Below are 20,384 nucleotides of genomic sequence, written 5' to 3'. Positions count from 1 at the left end.
CTGCTCCTCAATGCAGATGGTCAGTATTTCACCATGAACTTCTTGGAGTTCACAAAGTTGTGTAATACTTCCGCAAGGACTTTGGAGGGCATGAGGTCATGATTGACCATAAGCCTCTTGTGGACACTATTTTCAACCCCACAAAGAACCTACCCCACAGAGATTTCGACACTTGGACCCTCTTAGCAATTATACCACTGATATTTGACAGAGCTCGGGGTGGGGGGGGGGGGGGGGGGGGGGGGCAGACAACGTGGTAGCCGACTACTTGTCACGAGTGAACTCCGTTACTTCCACTTTCAACAAGGATCAACTAGCTCACCCGCAAGTGGACAATACTGAAATTCCAGACCTGCAGCAAGACTCTAATTCAGGGCTGACCTTAGTGTCCCGCTGTCTTCCTGGTTCCTTTCATACAGTACTGTGTGAAATTTCGACTGATAATCTCCACTCCCTTTATTTGGCTCCTCTAGGCTATTCATGTTTACGTGCACCCAGGCATTATGGCTACAACACAGAGTGTTCTGTTTGGCCTGGCATCAAGAATGACTGCCACTCTTGGACATGTGCGTGCATACCACGCCAACAGAATAAGCCATATTCAATCATGACTGGGTAGCTTCAAAATAACAAAGAGGTGCTTCCATCACGTCCACCTCAACATCGTGAGCCCCCTAACCTCTTCCAATGAATTGAGATATTTCCTTCCAGCTGTTGATTGGGTGACCAGATAGGTTGAGGCCATACCTCTTTTGGGGATCACAGCAGATTCTGTCGATGTACTTCCATTTCTGCATGACCTTTACCACCAACCAGGTACACCAGACTGAGTCCCTAATCTTTGCTGCTTATGAACATTTCCTTTTGAGAAGAATGTCCATTACATTATTCCCTTGGCTAAGGACCCTATGTGGACAAGGGTATGGTGGTTGAAGAGATGCACAATCATTGTTGTCACACAGCACTACACATTCACAGTGTGCCACATCACTATGTATGAACACTTGCACCAGGGTGTGAGGACACGGTGCTGGTGTACACAAATTTGTGATGAGCGAGTAGACAAGTGCTAGTTGTGTCTCCCTTCGGGAGCTGCCATGACATGGCTCACTATGAAATATTGCCAACTGTCTCTTCTGATGCCACCCGACCAGCACTCCACCCTACAGTACCTAACACTGGTACTAGTGTCCTCCTCAAGCTCAGCACTGCCAGGGTGCGGGTGGGACAGGGGACTATGTGGTGACTATTGATGGTCTACCAACCCTCTGTGGTGATGAACACTAAGATCTTTTAACTTTAGTCTGTACTAGCACACTTGTGCTCTCATGTACACAATTTATTCATCAATGAAGTTAGTGTGTTTCTTACAGCTGAGTCAGTTCTCTTACCTCCAAAGTATAAGGAGATAAAAACCCACAGTCATTCTGTACCATTACCTAAACTATATTTTTTGTTCAAATAAACATGTGTCTTTCAGTGTTTACAAATTCTTTTTAATATTAGTGTCATGTCATCAGCATACTATATTTTTTGTTCTTTCTCACCAACTTTAATACTGAATGAAGTACAGACCCTTGAAGTGTAACATGTTTAATAGCCCTCATTTCAGATCTGCATCAAGAGTCCCAGTCACATACTGTTTTCTGTGGTTTTACCACTGCACCTCATATCCATGTACACAATTTTTTCGGTTGTTACTGTAAGGGTGATTGTGTCAAAGGCTGAATTTTAATAGATCTATAGCAGATTCTATCAGGCTCAAGATGGCTCTTTGTGTAGTTTTCCATTTTTGGAAACCACATTTGTTGGAATCAGCATACCATACTACGTTTCTCTAGCAATGTAATTCATCTACTGCATATTTTTGGGAAACCAGATATTAAAGATACTGGTTTGACATTATTTGTATCATATTTGTCACGTTTCTTGTATATTGTTACTACTTCACTTCTTTTTAATTTTTTGAATACATCTTCTCCTAATGAACAGTTTGTTGTATGCAAAAGTCATTCACTTGTTTCTTTATTCACATGCCATGCTTTATTAAATAATTTGATATTTAATCTTCTCCTGCAGACTTCTTGGGTTTCAATTTCTGAACTATTTTTATGAGTTCCTGTTGTCTTAATGGTTCCACAAAAAATGAGGGTGTGGCTGCCCAAGTGTTCTAGGATCCTCTAGTCCCTGATGATTTCTTTCACATCTTAAATTTTGGATAGCATCTAAGAATTTTTTGTTGAGTATATTAAATTTTTTTGTTTCATTTGTAACTGTGGTGCTGTCAGTTTTCATAGAGTTAATCATATTTCTCTTATTTACACTCTTTTTATTATATTATTCAGTGTTCATTATGTCCAATGTCATTTTTCTTTTATGGTTTGAACTTGTTATGGCTATTTTATTGAAATGACCATTGCTTCTCTTATTAATTGCCTCTACTTTTTTCAGTGTTGTTTATGTGTCTCTATATTCCGTGTTTGTTTGAGATCCTCCCGTCTAGTCTGGAGTTTGGTTATTTCTTTGGCAATTCATTGCATACAGTGACCCAACTTTTTCTGACAGATCATTTGGGGAAGACTTCATGAAAATTGTGCAGTAGAGTATAAAGAAATGCATCATACTTCTCATTTGTGTCTTGTGCTTGCATTATTTCAGTTCAACCTTATCTCTTTAGAGTTATTTTTAAAATGTTCATTTTCTGCATATTCATAATCCTGTCTTCTCTTTTGTGTTTCTCTGTTTTTGTTTTAGAGCTCCTGTTTTTGTTGATATAGCACATTAACCTGTGATGATCAGAGGTCACTGTTTGCAGAGCTTTGTTTCACATTCACTTTTTAGGTGTTGTTGATAATGTTGTCAGTGGTGGTCTGGCTTCGATCAGCCCCTCTCGTAGGTGAATTTATTACTATTTTAATATCATACTGTAATAAGGTTTCTTTTAATTCTTGTTTTTGTTTTGAGTCTTTATCTGTGTCTTTGTTGTAGACTCCACAAATTACACTTTTTATTTTAAATTTAAGTGATAATTTTTGCTAGATTTTTCAAAAATGTTGCAATATGACCGCTTAGAAGAGCTGTATACACAGAAAATTCTTAGATCTTCATTCAGCACAGTGGCCCTTTTGGTTGTTTTTATTCCCTTTCATTTAACAGAATTAATTTGTTTATATTTTAGTGTTCACTGTATTGACAAAAAAAGTGGATGATTCTTTTTATGGTCAATGTATTTTTAACCATTTAAATTTCTGCATTCTAGTGCTACAACCATTCTAATTCTGTTCTGTACCTATGTTAATTTGAGAATAAAACAGAATTTTTGTAACAGTGGTAAATGTAAAATTAATAACAATTTGCTTCACCAAAAAATAATAAAAATATCAATTAAAAAACAAAATATCTTTTTTAAATGCATGGGTGTGATAAGTGGCCAGAAATGTGTTAAACATAATGGCTTTCAGAAGAATGTATAAAAACCAAAACACCACAACCATTTTTGTACCTTGTCCAACTCAATCATTATATTGATGCAGATATGAGTTCTGTGACTATTGTTGCTCACTGTTGTGACTATGTGGTGTATGACACTTTGATAAAGGATGTATTTCACAAATTGTTTGCGATATTCTGTAACTACCAGTGTTAACCTTCTCTGTGTATGATAGTTATGCTGCAGGAAAACTCATATTTCACACTCTAATAGCTATTCCATACTCTAAATCTGACAGTTGTATGTAATTATGTTTCATAGGCATCCACAAGAGTGGGAATCTGGAGTACAGAGTTTTTATTCATTGTAGAAATCTCATACACTTCTAGAAGAGAGTGGATAACCATAAGTTTTCTTGGCTATAGTAATTTTTCATTGCACCTTTGAAATGTAGTTCTTGTGGACATACAAAAAATTGACCACCTCACTTACATAAAAAATGAAAATTTAGTGTGTTGCCCCCCCCCCCCCCCGGATAAATTTCAGCAAATGTTTAGTGTCTCAGATAGCACCTAATGTGATACCAGAAATGTCATTAAGCACAACTAGTTAATTACCATTGGAAGTAGAGTTTCTACAACAAATTTGATATCAGAAGCATCCACTAAGCACAACTATGGCTACTGCAAGCAGGGTTACAGCAACAAAATCATGTTTTCTAAGCCTCCATTTTTCTAAATATATTCAGCAGGATAAGAATGTTCCACATTTGTTTAGTTGTAATGTCCTCTTGGTATCAAAATGACCAGAATGTCCAACAAGAATTATATTTCAGCAAGTGACATTTTTGCCATAATTAGAAGTCCTGATGAATTGTTTGCTTTTTTCTTCATCAGCATACCTAATGATGTTAACATGGTCACTTGCTAAAATACTTTTGCTATTAGACACAGAGACTTGACTGTAAACCCAACAATTGTTCCCTTATTGTCAACACTGGGAGCAATTGGCAGGTGTGGATCCAGTGTTCAGTTCTGGGTGGAGTTACTGTCACTTTCTTTTACTGCCACTCTCCCCCCCCCCTCCCCCCATTGTCACCTCATATGTAGTTCACAATCACACCCACAGTTCAACATGCTGCAGGTGCCTAGGATTCTAATGGTAATAAAATTCATGAAATGCTATAATAAAGTCATAATAATTTGTTTATATCAGTGGTTGATAAAATGCATTTACTTACTTATTGGGGTCGGTAGGGGGGGGGGGGGGAGAATCATGAACCCCTATGCCTAACCTTTGGATCCACGCCTATGAACTGAAGAATCGCTACAGAATTAGGTATGGCAAGCATAGAATGAGGGATAGCTGTTGACTTCTGGTATCATCATGGTGGTGGATGTGCTGTGAATTGGTCTGATTTGTTATTCTAATGAAGTGATTTATGACTGCAAATAGTCTGCTCCTAAAATATTTTCCCGCTGTCCAATTTAGAGACATCAGTCCCATGCATCCACCTTGAAGGCAAAAGTTCGTCAACCATAGCACATGCTGCAGTTTTCACAAACAGCTATATGTATCTGAAGCTCTTCTGTAAAATAACTTACTATTTATTATATTAAAATCTTAAAATAATATTCAGCTCCAAAAGGAGAAAAAATAATGGAATACCACAATTACAGAGATGAATAAAGCAAGTTATTAGTTTTTGCAGTACAATATTTCACTTTGTGTTGTAGTTAGAAGCACCTAGAAATGGGACATGTACTGTGGATCAGTTCACAGTCAGTGGTCAGAACAGAAACAGCATCATTCCAGTCCTGTGTGGGAATAATACTGGCAACCACAGTAAGTATTCTCAGTTTTTGTCATATTTTTGTGATTTAAGTAAGTTATGGAACCTATATCCAGTGACTCAAATGTTTCTGATTTTTATTTATCTCTTATTAGTTGTTCTTGGATGTGTTACAAATAATGTGAAATTCACCAGTGCTGTTCATTACAATGGAAAATTAATTCTCATGTCCCACATACTGATTCTGCTTTATGACCTAGACACAGGATAATTTGAATAAAAACAATATATAAACCACAATAAGATTTTCACTCTGCAGTGGAGTGTGCGCTGATATGAAACTTCCTGGCAGATTAAAACTGTGTGCCGGACCGAGACTCGAACTCGGGACCTTTGCCTTTCGTGAGCAAGTGCTCTACCATCTGAGCTACCCAAGCACGACTCATGACTTTGGAAGGTAGGAGACGAGGTACTGGCAGAAGTAAAGCTGTGAGGACGGGGCGTGAGTCGTGGTTGGGTAGCTCAGATGGTAGAGCACTTGCCCGCGAAAGGCAAAGGTCCCGAGTTCGAGTCTCGGTCCGGCACACAGTTTTAACCTGCCAGGAAGTTTCACAATATATAAAGTTAATTATTTCAATACATTTTACATTGTAAATTACAGTAAATCTTTTTTCCTTGTTGTTCTTTTCCTGGTTGTATTTTTTAATCAAAATGAGAAGTCATTAAAGTCATGAAAGTAATGCTTGTTCATTGTCATTAGATATTAATTTTGTATGATTTCAATGTTAATATGATCCATTTGTATGCTGCCATGAACTGAATAGCTGTGAAACTTTTTTGTGGCTTATCATTAGTTACAGAGGATAATGGCACCACTACTTCTTTAATGTACACATCTGAGCAAGTTGGCATAATGATTAAGACACTGGCTCCACATTTGGGAAGGGCATGGTTCAAATTCATGTCCAGCCATTTGCATTTAGATTTTCTGTGGTTTCATTACATAAAGTACATGTCAGGATGGTTTCTTTGATGAGGCTCAGCCCCACCATTCTTGTCCCATCTGAACTTGTGCTCCTTGTTATCAACAGGAATTGTGTAGTACAAGCTAAGGTACATATACTACAGGGATCTGTCCCAGGTTCTTTCCTCTTCTGAATAGTTATTAACAAGATGCCATCATTAATTAGATCCTACACAGCATTATACATGGACAACATAACTTCTCTTTTTTAAAAAAAATCACTTAAGTATCTATTTGGTTCAGAGTAAATGGATTCCTTCTGAATGAGAACAAAACCCTACAGATGAGTTTTACTGTAAAAGACAAGCTACCTCCAGATTATCCCAGTTTTATTTAGTTCTTGCTTATATATTAAGATGGTAAAACATCTTGGGGTCAGCCAGTGGCAGCCACAGATTTTCTTGTCGGTAGGGGCAAAACATTTTCCCCATACATGTGATTTAGAAATTGTGCGGACATTGTTATCTGCTCGTCATATATATATGGAATGTGCTACTGATGTGCAGTTTTCACAGAATGGATTGGTAGACAGGGGCTCATATTGTTAGCCAATCAACAGATTGCAATAATACTTAGAAAGTGTAATTTTTTGTGCAAACATACACATTTTTAAATGTAACTAAAAGTAGGGTAAATTAAAGTGTCAGTATTTGTTGCAGGATCCTAGTGTGAGTCATTTACAAGATATAATATTCTGAAAAGTTCCCACACTGACACTTGTACAATAACTGTGGTCTCACACACTACAGAAAAACACAAGCGCATACACTAGTTATGCAGATTCTGACCAGTAACAAGAAACTGACTATCACAGGTTTTGTTCAAAAAGACCCCCACCTCTGGTATGGAACAACTGCTGCAAATGTGCAAGCATTTCAGTGGAGATGTCGAAGGAGGTCCCAGTAATACATCATTGCATATCATCTGGTGTAGGTGCTATGGCATAGTAGATAGTCTCTTTCAGCTTTCCCCACAGAAAAAAGTCTACAGGCTTCAAATTCAGGGAATGGGCTAGCCAAGGTACAGGTCCTCTGCATCCAGTCCAGTGATTTGGAAATGATTCATGAAGACATACTGTAGTACTTTGTGCTCTGTGGGATGGACAGTCATCATGTTGGTACCACAGGTTCCTCCTCGTCAGCAGAGGAATGTCTTCTAGCATCCATGGAACATGATCTAATAGGAGACTGCAATAATTGTGCACATTCTGTATTCAACCTATGAAAAACAGGTCTATGAACTGATGGTTCAGTATCCCACACCACACATTTCCACTCTTTAGATGCTGATGTTCCACAAGCCAACAGGTATTGTCAGCAGACCAATAGTGCATGTTTTGGTGGTTTACCTGCCCATAACTGGTAAATGTGGCTTCGTCACTAAACAAGATACATGATACATCTGGAGTATCCAATCTTAATGTCTATGTACAGAATTTAAAACGATTCTCATAATCATTTCTATTCAGCTGTTCGTGGAGAGGGATGTAGTTGGGGTGGAACATATGTTGACGGAGAATGCATTGTATTATATTGTATCCACTCAGTCATTCAATGTACAGAAATGTACATGATATGGGACAAGTCAAGCAGATGACGAAAAACATATGTACATACAACATCATTACATATAGTATACATCACACAGAATATATATTACACATATATTCTTTCTCAATCATTCAGTACACAGAAGTGTACAACATAATAAAGAACATATATATACACATAACACTGGTTCGTTTACTATACATCACATTGGTTTATAGATCACACTGAAGAAAATCTTGTATACTGTAGAAGCAATGCTTTGTTAACAGTGCCCTTAAAGTTTTTTTAAATTTAGTTGGTTCATGAATAATTTATATTTCTTCAGAAAAATGGTTATAAAATTTGATTCCCATAAACTTATCACTGTCACTGAACAGTTTAGTTGAATGGGGAACTAACCTTAACAATCTCTTTGACCTTGTAATATGTGGTAACTATCCAGGTTCCAGTCCAGTCCACTGATGTTTTGTTTAATAAAGCAGAGTTGTTCAGAAATGTATTGACTAGGGAGAGGCAGTCTGTTTAATTTTTCAAAGAGTGGTTTACATGTTTGTCTTTGATGCTTGCACAGGATTGTTTGAATAATTTCTCTGATTTCGCACTATGACTCCAAAAAATAATTCCATAATTTAGTACCAAATGGAAAAGAACTTGAGACATACAAGTCAGTTTGCTGGTATTTAGCTCATCTCTCACTGAGTGGAGCATAAAACAGACTTTGCTTAGCCTGGAACTAATCACATCAATGTGGTTTTTCCATGTAAGTGTGTCCATGATGTGGATCCCTAAGAATGTGTCTCACTGGCAAATTCAGTATTGCTGTCACTTAATGTTACTGTTGGAACATGGGGCATTCTATTTTGAATGGTGTGAAAGGCTAGGCACGTTGTCTTTTTTGTATTGAGGAGCACTCTGTTTCGTGCTAGCCATTAGTCTATTTGAGCTAAATTTCTGTTGATTGCTGACTGGAGAGATTCAGCTGAGATAAGGATATTAGCATTGTTGGTGAACAAAAATCCATTACTAGTGGGTAGGGTGGAGGGGAGGTTATTTAGATAAAGAAAAAATAACAAAGGACCTAAAACTGAGTCTGTGGCATGCCATGTTTCATGATTTGTGTAAATGAGTGCACCACATTTAGGATACCTGACTGATTCACTATATTTATATGAACATACTGTGTTCAGTCTTTAAAATAACTACTGATCCAGCCACAAGCAGTTCCCCTTATCCCATATCAATCTAACTTTTGCAAAAGTATGTCATGGTTCACCATGTCAAAAGCCTTTGTGAGGTCAAGAAAGACCCAAATAGCTGGACATTTCTTGTCAACCAGTTGTAGGGCAGAATCAAAGAATTCATATATTGCATCAGTAGTTGTTTTATTTTCTTGAAAACCATACTGAGCAGGAGAGAGAATGTTATTTTTCTAAGAAAAGAGTTTAGTTGGGTTGTTTGGGGGTGGAGACCAGAGAGCGAGGTCATCGGTCTCATCGCATTATGGAAGGATGGGGAAGGAAGTCGGCCATGCCCTTTCAAAGGAACCATCCCGGTATATGCCTGGAGTGATTTAGGGAAATCATGGGAAACCTAAATCAGGATGGCTGGATGCGGGATTGAACTGTCCTGCTCCCAAATGCAAGTCCAGTGTGTGAGTTTAGTCTGGCAGCCACTGCATACTCAAATATTTTACTGAACACTAAGAGCACTGCAACTGGATTGCAGTTGCCAGGATCTTCTTTAGGTCCTTTTTTATGTATGGGTATTAGTTATGCCATTTTAAGTTTTCTTGGAAATACTGCATCAGAAAATGAAGCACGTATTATGTGAGACAGTGGTTTACTAATAAGTTTACTGCATTTATGAAGAAGGAAGCAGGGGGTCATGTCTCCTCCTGCTGATGATATTTTTTTTTATTTTACTACTGCTTATCTTTTCTATCTCTGCTACTGATGCAGGTGATAAGAAACTGAGAATTGACTGAGTGAGGAACTACTTTATAGATCTCTGTTTGTTTTTCTATGGCTTCAATAAAGTATTAGTTTAATTCCTGAGCTACTTCCTCTTGTCAGTAATTAAAGTTGAATTTTCTTTAAGTTTTATGTTACACTTTTCCTATTTCTACCTATTTTTGCACTGATTATTTTTCATATGCATTTGCTTTTATTATACAAAGACTACAGAAGAAAGTCATCTTGTAGTTTTTTAGCAGCATTCACCACATTCCTAAATATTCTGTTGCATTCAGTGAAGTATTTCTTGAATTTTTCAGTGTTACCAAAGTTAGTCTTTCTGTCAGAGAAAAGCTCTCTCTTTCTCTTTGCTGATGTTATGAAACCTATTGCGATCCAGTTGGAGGCTGCTCTGTTGTTACATATGGTTTCTGTTTTGAAAGGGAAATTACAGTTGAAATAATAACAGATAATGTTCAGAAAAGTTTCAAAACATTTCATCTACTGTTTGAGAGGAGTATATGGTCTCCCAGTTTTCTCTCTGCAAGTGGGACAGAAAACTGAGTACATTACTTTGACAGAAACTTCTGCATTGTATTGTCATTGACATTTACATTCCAGAAAGACTGTCTGTGTAATCAATGCAGTATGGTCAGGAAATCCCAGATTTATAGATCTATAGATCTAACAGGACAATCCATGTTGCTAACCACTTGGTCAAGAGCCCTTACAGTTTGGTTAGTTACGCTATTTAGGGATGTACCCTTCATATCAAGGAACCAACAGTTCACAAAGTTTTTAAAGTCAGAATTATCATCACCTTCTGTGAGGAAACTGATGTCAAAGTCACATCAGATTATCACCCTTGATGGTTTCCTTTTCATCACTTTTTCTAATACTGGTGAAAAATTTCTGTAAAAGGAGTGCAAGCTGCATGAGGGAGATCTATAAACTGATGTTACATGAACATTAAAATCTTTGATTTCCATCACACACAGTTCTATGTCTTTTTGAAGAGAGTAGGAGTTGTGTATGTCCAGTGGAGTAGCTGCAACACTGTCTTTTACAAATATGCAGCTTCTTCCACCTCTGAAGTTTTTCATTGGAAAATGGTGCACTAGTCTGAATTGTGGTAACACATCTGATTCTATTTCAAGGGACTTCATAAAGGGCTCAGTCACACATAGTATTTGGGCAGCTGATACTTCACTGTTGATGTTTGTTAAAAGTTCTAACTCATTTAGTTTATTCCTAAATCCCTGCACTTTATGAAAATAGATGTTTGGGACAGAATAATGATTTATATTAGTCAGTACATTTCCATGAGAAGATTCTGGCATTATTTCATTAGTTACAATTGATTGTCTAGATTTATGCATAGCATTGTGTGAGACTGCTCCTTAACTGAATTTGTCACGTTGATCCTTTTTAGGGGGAGATAGAAACAATCCTTCTTTTTTTGTTAGAGACAAATTTGGCCTTAAGTTGACACTAACTGTGGCTGGTGTTCTTGGTGCCACTGCTGTTGCTATTACCTCTGCTGTGGAGTCATTAGTGCTGATAGTATCGATGCTGGTGCTACTGCTGTTACTGGCACTTCTACTGATTTTGAAGCTGTTAAAGTCGTTGACTGAGATGTTGGAGTCATTGCTGCTGGTGCTGTTGCTGCAGTAATTGCAGAAAACTCCACTTTTATTTCCTTTCTCGTTTCTTTTGTGGTAGTGTTTCTGTTGCTCCTCTTGATGGTACCTCTTCAACATCATGTTTTTGTGCAGAAACCACTTCTGCCTAGGAGAGGGTCAATGAAGAAGCAGTCCTGTTTGACTTGTTTGATTCTGTTGCTGCTTCCCTTGCCATCCTAGGTAGCAATATACCTGCTGATGATTCTCTGTCTACTTCTGGTTGTGTTGCTGTTATAGACTCATCAGTTCTTCTCAGATGTTTCTCTGCAGAGGGTAGGTTAGGCTTGACTGTTAATAATGCTGGTCTGTTGGACCATGCCAACAACGCATACTGTATGTTTTGCAAAGTTTATCTTTTCCTTTAAACACTAAGTGAAGCCCATGTTTTGTGTAGTCACTTTAGCTGAGGAAGACGTTTATGTTAACTGCAGTAGCAAGGTTATAGCATGACACAGAGCTCATTATGTAGATGTTCGTTAGGGCAATTTTGTCATTCCATTCTGTTATTTGTATCTGTATGGAATAGTGCATACAATCACTATAGCATGCATCATCTTCTTAAGGAAGTCTGTCATCAGCATTTTTAAGTTTGTTGTTGCATTCATCACATTGTTTGTAATATCTAAGTCGATCAGGCTGTGGCTCTTTTTAACATCGTTTGTTTTTTTCTCAATGTTGTGAACCATGTCCTTCAGTTGGGTTTTTGGCTTAGTCACTGTATGTGACACTTGCCTGACTCGTTCCACTTCCTCATGCAAGGTTGATAAATAATTGAAGATTGGTTTTGTCTATTGGGATATCTTGCCGCATACACCATATGAGAACAAACTGCATCCTTCCTACACTGTACATATGCCATGAGCATGTTGACTTTTTCTGTATTAGTAAATCCCATCATCCACTAACAAACTACTGCTTGGACTGTCAAACACTAACTGACTAGCAAGTCTTAGTGAGCTCGAGGAACACACAACCACACTGTAAACAAACATAACAGCGTGATACCAAACAACTACACAGATTGAATGGCACAAACAAGTGTTGATTGTTTCGAAATACGATAGCTCATAATTCACTCACACTAGAATTCTACAAAACTACACTGCTGACATTATAATTTGCCCTTTTTTTAGACTGCTAATGTCAATAGGCATTGATAAATTTAAAAAAAGTGTATGTTTGTGCAAAAACATATTTTGCAATCTGTTTATTGGCTAACAATATGAGCCCCTGGCTAACAATCCATTCTGTGAAATCCATACATCAATAGTGCTTTCCATTTCCATAACATTTGTGATACAAGTTATGTGTTTATGCCACTTTATTTTCTACTGGTCCTGTCATAAGCCATATTCCTTCAATAAATTCTTGGCATAAAAAAATGTTTGAGCATGCTGACATGTTTATTTTGCATAATATTCATCTCTCAGGCATCTGACAATTTGGACAAACAGTTCATTACATTCAACTCCATAAAGTTGGTAAAATTTACTTTCATTACAGTGAAAGCTTTGTTGAACACATCTAACGATAGTGTTCTGTAGTTACATTTCGTAGTAACTGCAAATGATTGTTTCAAGTGATATAACCTGATTTTGGAGTATGCAGACAAGATATAAAAGCTGCAAGAACTACAAAGTGTGGCATTGTGGTGAGCATTACACACCCTGTACTTCATTATGGTTGCTGAGTCGCCCACATTCTACCATTTCTTCAGTGATACAAGATGCTGGCAATCAATTTTTCCTGTCTTATGCCTCAAAACCAGCACATCAGGAATCTTGGGATATACAACAGGAATGAAGCCAAGAAACACAAAGAGCCCTTGTGGCTGCTAAGGGATTGAGAACACACATTGTCAAATCATTACCATTTCAACCTATCACATCCAATCCATCGTTTTCTTGATAATCATCAGTCATTAAAATATGCTATCAACATAAAATGCCAATTCCACCTCAGGTGGTCAGTGGTTCCTTTGAGGAAGGACGGTGTCCTACATTGTTAACATGAATGTGGGCAAAACAACCTGTAGGGGTGGGGAATGCATTGGTAGCGGAGGTCATGTGGTGACCAGTTTTGTTTTTCTGACATGGGCTGCAATTACGTGACCAGCACCAGAAATCTTTCTGCATTGCTCGTCACACCACTTTGGGGGCCACAAACTCAGCAGAATTGCTGATGTAAGGATGTGATAAGGCATGCAAAACATCAAAGATAGTGTGCCACCAATGTAATGGAGTAAACAGGAGCAAAATGTTCTGAGATATGTGACACCATAGGTGGGTCGGGAAACTGATGCATGTTCAAGTTTCAGACTAGTGGATGCAAGATCGAGCTCACACTCTTGTAAAAATGCACCAGAATCTTGGTCTTTTGGGATAGCTGTTTAATCAATACACGTCAAAGAGGCACAATTGTCTGATAAGCAATCTTCAACAGTGTTGTCAGACCCAGATTGTGATTGACATCAATAGAGTATTGGGCAATAAATTTCACAAACAGATTTGATGTTGGAAGTTCAGTTCAGACACCCACTGAAAAAATGAAATTAATAGTTTGTGATCTATATAAATTTTGTGTTATATATATATATATATATATCAGACATTTTTTACAGTACCTGTATCATATGTAACACAAAACATTCCACGTGGGAAAAATATATTTAAAAAGAAAGATGATGAGACTTACCAAACAAAAGCGCTGGCAGGTCGATAGACACACAAACAAACACAAACATACACACAAAATCTAGCTTTCGCAACCAACGGTTGCCTCGTCAGGAAAGAGGGAAGGAGAAGGAAAGACAAAAGGATATGGGTTTTAAGGGAGAGGGTAAGGAGTCATTCCAATCCCGGGAGCGGAAAGACTTACCTTAGGCGGAAAAAAGGACAGGTATACACTCGCACACACACACATATCCATCCACACATACAAGACACAAGCAGACATTTTCAAATGTCTGCTTGTGTCTTGTATGTGTGGATGGATATGTGTGTGTGTGCGAGTGTATACCTGTCCTTTTTTCCGCCTAAGGTAAGTCTTTCCGCTCCCGGGATTGGAATGACTCCTTACCCTCTCCCTTAAAACCCATATCCTTTTGTCTTTCCTTCTCCTTCCCTCTTTCCTGACGAGCCAACCGTTGGTTGCGAAAGCTAGATTTTGTGTGTATGTTTGTGTTTGTTTGTGTGTCTATCGACCTGCCAGCGCTTTTGTTTGGTAAGTCTCATCATCTTTCTTTTTATATATATATATATATATATATATATATATATATATATATATATATATATATATATATATATATATATATATATATATATATATATATAGTTCAAATTTTTTTCCGCCGTCCACCTAACCTTCGTAACCTCTTAGTTCATCCCTATGAAATCCCCAAACCACCTTCCCTACCCTCTGGCTCCTACCCTTGTAACCGCCCCCGGTGTAAAACCTGTCCCATGCATCCTCCCACCACCACCTACTCCAGTCCTGTAACCCGGAAGGTGTACACAATCAAAGGCAGAGCCACGTGTGAAAGCACCCACGTGATCTACCAACTGACCTGCCTACACTGTGATGCGTTCTATGTGGGAATGACCAGCAACAAACTGTCCATTCGCATGAATGGACACAGGCAGACAGTGTTTGTTGGTAATGAGGATCACCCTGTGGCTAAACATGCCTTGGTGCACGACCAGCACATCTTGGCGCAGTGTTACACCGTCCGGGTTATCTGGATACTTCCCACTAACACCAACCTGTCAGAACTCCGGAGATGGGAACTTGCCCTTCAGCATATCCTCTCTTCTCGCTATCCGCCAGGCCTCAATCTCCGCTAATTTCTAATTTCAATCTGCCGCCGCTCATACCTCACCTGTCTTTCAACATCATCTTTGCCTCTGCACTTCCGTCCCGACTGACATCTCTGCCCAAACTCTTTGCCTTTACAAATGTCTGCTTGTGTCTGCGTGTGTGCAGATGGATGTGTGTGTGTGTGCGAGTGTGTACCTGTCCTTTTTTCCCCCTAGGGTGGGTCTTTCCGCTCCCGGGATTGGAGTGGCTCCTTACCCTCTCCCTTGAAACCCATATCCTTTTGTCTTTCCTTCTCCTTCCCTCTTTCCTGGCGGGGCGGCCGTTGGTTGCGAGGGCTGGAATTTTGTGTGTGTGTTTGTGTTCGTTTGTGTGTCTGTCGACCTGCCGGCGCTTTCATTTGGTAGGTCACATCATCTTTGTTTATATATATATGGTTATAACAGAAGGAAACATTCCATGAAGGAAAAATATACCCAAAAACAAAGATGATGCGACTCACCAAATGAAAGTGCTGGCAGGTCGACAGGCACACAAACGAACACAAACATACACACAAAATTCAAGCTTTCGCAACAAACTGTTGCCTCATCAGGAAAGAGGGAAGGAGAGGGAAAGACGAAAGGATGTGGGTTTTAAGGGAGAGGGTAAGGAGTCATTCCAGTCCCGGGAGCGGAAAGACTTACCTTATGGTGAAAAAAGGACGGGTATACACTCGCACACACACACACATATCCATCCACACATATACAGACACAAGCAGACATATTTAAAGACAAAGAGTTTGGGCAGAGTCGACTGACATCTCTGCCCAAACTCTTTGTACTGTAAAAAATGTCTGATATATATATATATATATATATATATATATATTTTTTTTTTTTTTTTTTTTTCAAATTTTTTTCCGCCGTCCACCTAACCTTCGTAACCTCTTAGTTCATCCCTATGAAATCCCAAAACCACCTTCCCTACCCTCTGGCTCCTACCCCTGTAACTGCCCCGGTGTAAAACCTGTCCCATACACCCTCCCACCACCACCTATTCCAGTCCTGTAACCCGGAAGGTGTACACGATCAAAGGCAGAGCCACGTGTGAAAGCACCCACGTGATTTACCAACTGACCTGCCTACACTGTGAAGCGTTCTATGTGGGAATGACCAGCAACAAACTATCCATTCGCATGAATGGACACAGGCAGACAGTGTTTGTTGGTTATGAGGATCACCCTGTGGCTAAACATGCCTTGGTGCACGGCCAGCACATCTTGGCACAGTGTTACACCATCCGGGTTATCTGGATACTTCCCACTAACACCAACCTGTCAGAACTCCGCAGATGGGAACTTGCCCTTCAGCATATCCTCTCTTCTCGCTATCCGCCAGGCCTCAATCTCCGCTAATTTCTAATTTCAATCTGCCGCCGCTCATACCTCACCTGTCTTTCAACATCATCTTTGCCTCTGTACTTCCGTCCCGACTGACATCTCTGCCCAAACTCTTTGCCTTTACAAATGTCTGCTTGTGTCTGTGTATGTGTGGATGGATATGTGTGTGTGTGCGAGTGTATACCTGTCCTTTTTTCCCCCTAAGGTAAGTCTTTCCGCTCCCGGGATTGGAATGACTCCTTACCCTCTCCCTTAAAACCCATATCCTTTTGTCTTTCCTTCTCCTTCCCTCTTTCCTGACATCTCTGTGTATATGCGGATGGATATGTGTGTGTGTGTGCGAGTGTATACCTGTCCTTTTTTCCCCCTAAGGTAAGTCTTTCCGCTCCCGGGATTGGAATGACTCCTTACCCTCTCCCTTAAAACCCATATCCTTTTGTCTTTCCTTCTCCTTCCCTCTTTCCTGACGAGGCAACCGTTGGTTGCGAAAGCTAGATTTTTGTGTGTATGTTTGTGTTTGTTTGTGTGTCTATCGACCTGCCAGTGCTTTTGTTTGGTAAGTCTCACATCTTTCTTTTTAAATATATTTTTCCCACGTGGAATGTTTCCCTCTATTATATTCATATATATATATATATATATATATATATATATATATATATATATATATATATATATATATGAGGGAAACATTCCACGTGGGAAAAATATATCTAAAAAGAAAGATGATGGGACTTGCCAAACAGAAGCGCTGGCGGGTCGATAGACACACGGACGAGCACAGGCATGCACGCGGAATTCTGGCTTTCGCAACCAACGGTTGCCTCGTCTGGGGGGAGGGAGGGAGGGGGAAAGACAGAGGGATTTGGGTTTTGGGGGAGAGGGTGGGGAGTCGTTCCGGTCCCGGGGGCGGGGGGACTTGCCTCGGGGGGAGGGAGGGACAGGTGTGCGCTCGCGCACACACGCGTGTCCGTCCGCGTATGCACGGGCACGGGCACAGGCAGACATTTGTAAAGGCCTTTACAGATGTCTGCTTGTGTCTGTGTATGTGTGGATGGATGTGTGTGTGTGTGTGTGTGTGCGAGTGTATACTGTCCTTTTTTCCCCCTAAGGTAAGTCTTTCCGCTCCCGGGATTGGAATGACTCCTTACCCTCTCCCTTAAAACCCAAATCCTTTTGTCTTTCCCTCTCCTTCCCTCTTTCCAGACGAGGCAACCGTAGGTTGCGAAAGCTAGAATTTTGTGTGTATGTTTGTGTTCGTTTGTATGTCTGTCGACCTGCCAGCACTTTCATTTGGTAAGTCACATCATCTTTGTTTTTAGATATATATATATATAAAAGAAAGATGATAGACACACAAACATACACACAAAATTCAAGCTTTCGCAACAAACTGTTGCCTCATCAGGAAAGAGGGAAGGAGAGGTAAAGACGAAAGGATGTGGGCTTTAAGGGAGAGGGTAAGGAGTCATCCAATCCCGGGAGCGGAAAGACTTACCCTAGGGGAAAAAAAGCACAGGTATACACTCGCACACACACACATATCCATCCGCATATACACAGACACAAGCAGGAGTGCTCTATCAAATGCACTCCAGTTCTTTTGCTGTGTAGACAGACCTCCCACTCTCTTTATAATGATTGCTGGAGCATTGCTCCCACAACTGACTGGCTGGCATCAGCCAAAAAAGCCATCTGTGCACTGGAAATGGGGTGGACCAATAAGACAGCTTTTGTTAAAGACAATTTTATGGGCTTGAAAGTCTTTCTTGTCCAGACCTGTTCAGGGACTTTTCTTACACCAGAAGTGTGTTTGCCCTATAGCAGGTCATTGATAGGTTCTATAACTTCTGCAAATTTTGGCAGGTGTTGCTGGTAATAATTGACCTTATCTACAAACCTGCATAACTCTTTGAATGTGATGGGAAGGGTCACCTGCAAAATATGAGAGACCCTCTGAGAAGAACGAGATATACCATCTCTTGGTACAAGGTAACCCAAGAATTGCACTTTGTTCTTAGTAAAGATGCACTTGTCCTTGTTAATTTTGATGCAATATGTTCCAAGATGAGAGAAAACCTCATTCAAATGGGAAATGTGTTCATTCATATTATCAGAAAAAAACACCACATCGTCCACAAAAATGTCTATAAGACACTGCCATGTCTGAGCGGTGTTATAAAAGGCATGACTTTGTCTTGAAATAGCCTAAAAGGTGTCATGATGGTGGTTTTGTGCTTGTCCGTCTCTGCCATTGGAATCTGTGCAAAAGCCTTAGTGCAATCTATGATGCTGAATGAAGAGGCACCCTCTAAACTGCTTGTGAAATCCATCATGTTCGGTATCGTGTACTGGTCTGGCATAGTGTTGGAGATCAATCCCCTATAGACACCACACAAACACCAAGACTTATCCTTTTTGAGACATGCGCACATATATGTGTCTATTGTCATTTGGGAATCTGCGCCATTCTGAGTATCATCTAGCATTGTGCCTAAAGCATCTGTGGAACCAACACCATTCGAATTTGGGTGGTGGCTGCTTGTCAATGGGCTGTATGCTTCTTCCACTGCCATTTGCCAGCTTGGTGTTTGGTCTTGCCAGTTCAGTGAGGATTCACTCCATAGTTGGATCTGGTGACTGCTCATCCAAGTGACCAGCATGTGAAACATATCTTGGCATGCCAGATGTGTGCGGTTCATGGCCAGGGTCCATAACCTCATTATTTGCTCTGCATGAATTAGCCATTTCATCACATGCAAATGCCACAGCATTTGCCTAGGTCAGGAAATGTGGACAAAACTCTGTGAACAGCTTGCAGCATATAATATAACTAAAATAATTTCACTGACATTTCTGGATGGAGTTCTGGACATGCCAAAGAAAAAAGCAGGTGTAGTAGCTGAGTGGCTGGGAGGGGGATTCACCAGTACTAAAATTATTGTCCATTATATTTGCAAATGAGATTCTGGGGGGCACAAGGAAATGCTGCAAAACAGTTTCTCGGAATACTCTAAAAGAAGGATGAGGCAGAGTCCTTAACTTGTTTAATAGTTTTCAAGTCCAGCTGTGAAATGACAACAGTGAATTCTGAAGTAATGATGTGCAGCTGTAAAACTGCATCCACTTGTGGCAGCCATAATTGCAGCCTTTTAGGCCTTTGGCAATTTGTAATTCAGGAACAGTAGGAGACTGTAAGGAAGAACCAGTTGGTGGGAATCCTTGATCTTCTGTCTTGGCGGTGGCAGCTGGCATTGTTCTAGTGTCAGACCATGAATAAAAAAGGAATTCCACAACAGATCACGTCATGGTTACCACTATAGGTGATAAGTATAAATAGTACACACTTCAACAAAGACTTCTGTATTTAGCACACTTTTCTTCCCAGTGAAAGAGAGTAACACAGGCACGTTTACATAGCTAGACTGAAGATACAAAAGATAATCAAACAAAAGATAAAACAATGATATTATGTTCAATATCTTGGCCATTGACTGTTGCACTTGCCATAATATCATTTTCGACATTTTCTTCCTTTTTTTACAGGTTTGTAGTTAATGTCCATTTATGATACGTTGATTCATTCTTTTAATGTCAACAAGAAACATATGAAACTTCCTGGCAGGTTAGAACTCTTTGCTGGACTGAGCCTCAAACTCAGGATCTTTGCATTTCAAGAGCAAGTGTTCTCACAGGAGAGCTTATGTGAAATTCGGAAGGTCAGAGATGAGGTATTGGCAGAAGTAAAGCAGTG

The 20,384-nt window shown here is 39.6% G+C and overlaps 1 protein-coding gene across 1 annotated transcript in view; it reads left to right on the top strand.

Annotated features, from left to right (window-relative positions):
* LOC126154588 (uncharacterized) overlaps nt 1-20,384 on the top strand; it is a 114,051-nt gene that overhangs the window by 54,648 nt on the left and 39,019 nt on the right. Inside the window, exon 4 of the mRNA XM_049916160.1 lies at nt 5,167-5,275. Coding sequence (XP_049772117.1) covers nt 5,167-5,275 — 109 coding nt within the window. The remainder of the gene's footprint in view (nt 1-5,166; nt 5,276-20,384) is intronic.

Source organism: Schistocerca cancellata, chromosome 2 (assembly GCF_023864275.1).
Source record: "Schistocerca cancellata isolate TAMUIC-IGC-003103 chromosome 2, iqSchCanc2.1, whole genome shotgun sequence".
NCBI lineage: Eukaryota > Metazoa > Arthropoda > Insecta > Orthoptera > Acrididae > Schistocerca > Schistocerca cancellata.
Note: the sequence above shows the minus strand (reverse complement) of the source record. Positions and strands in the feature narration are given on the sequence as shown.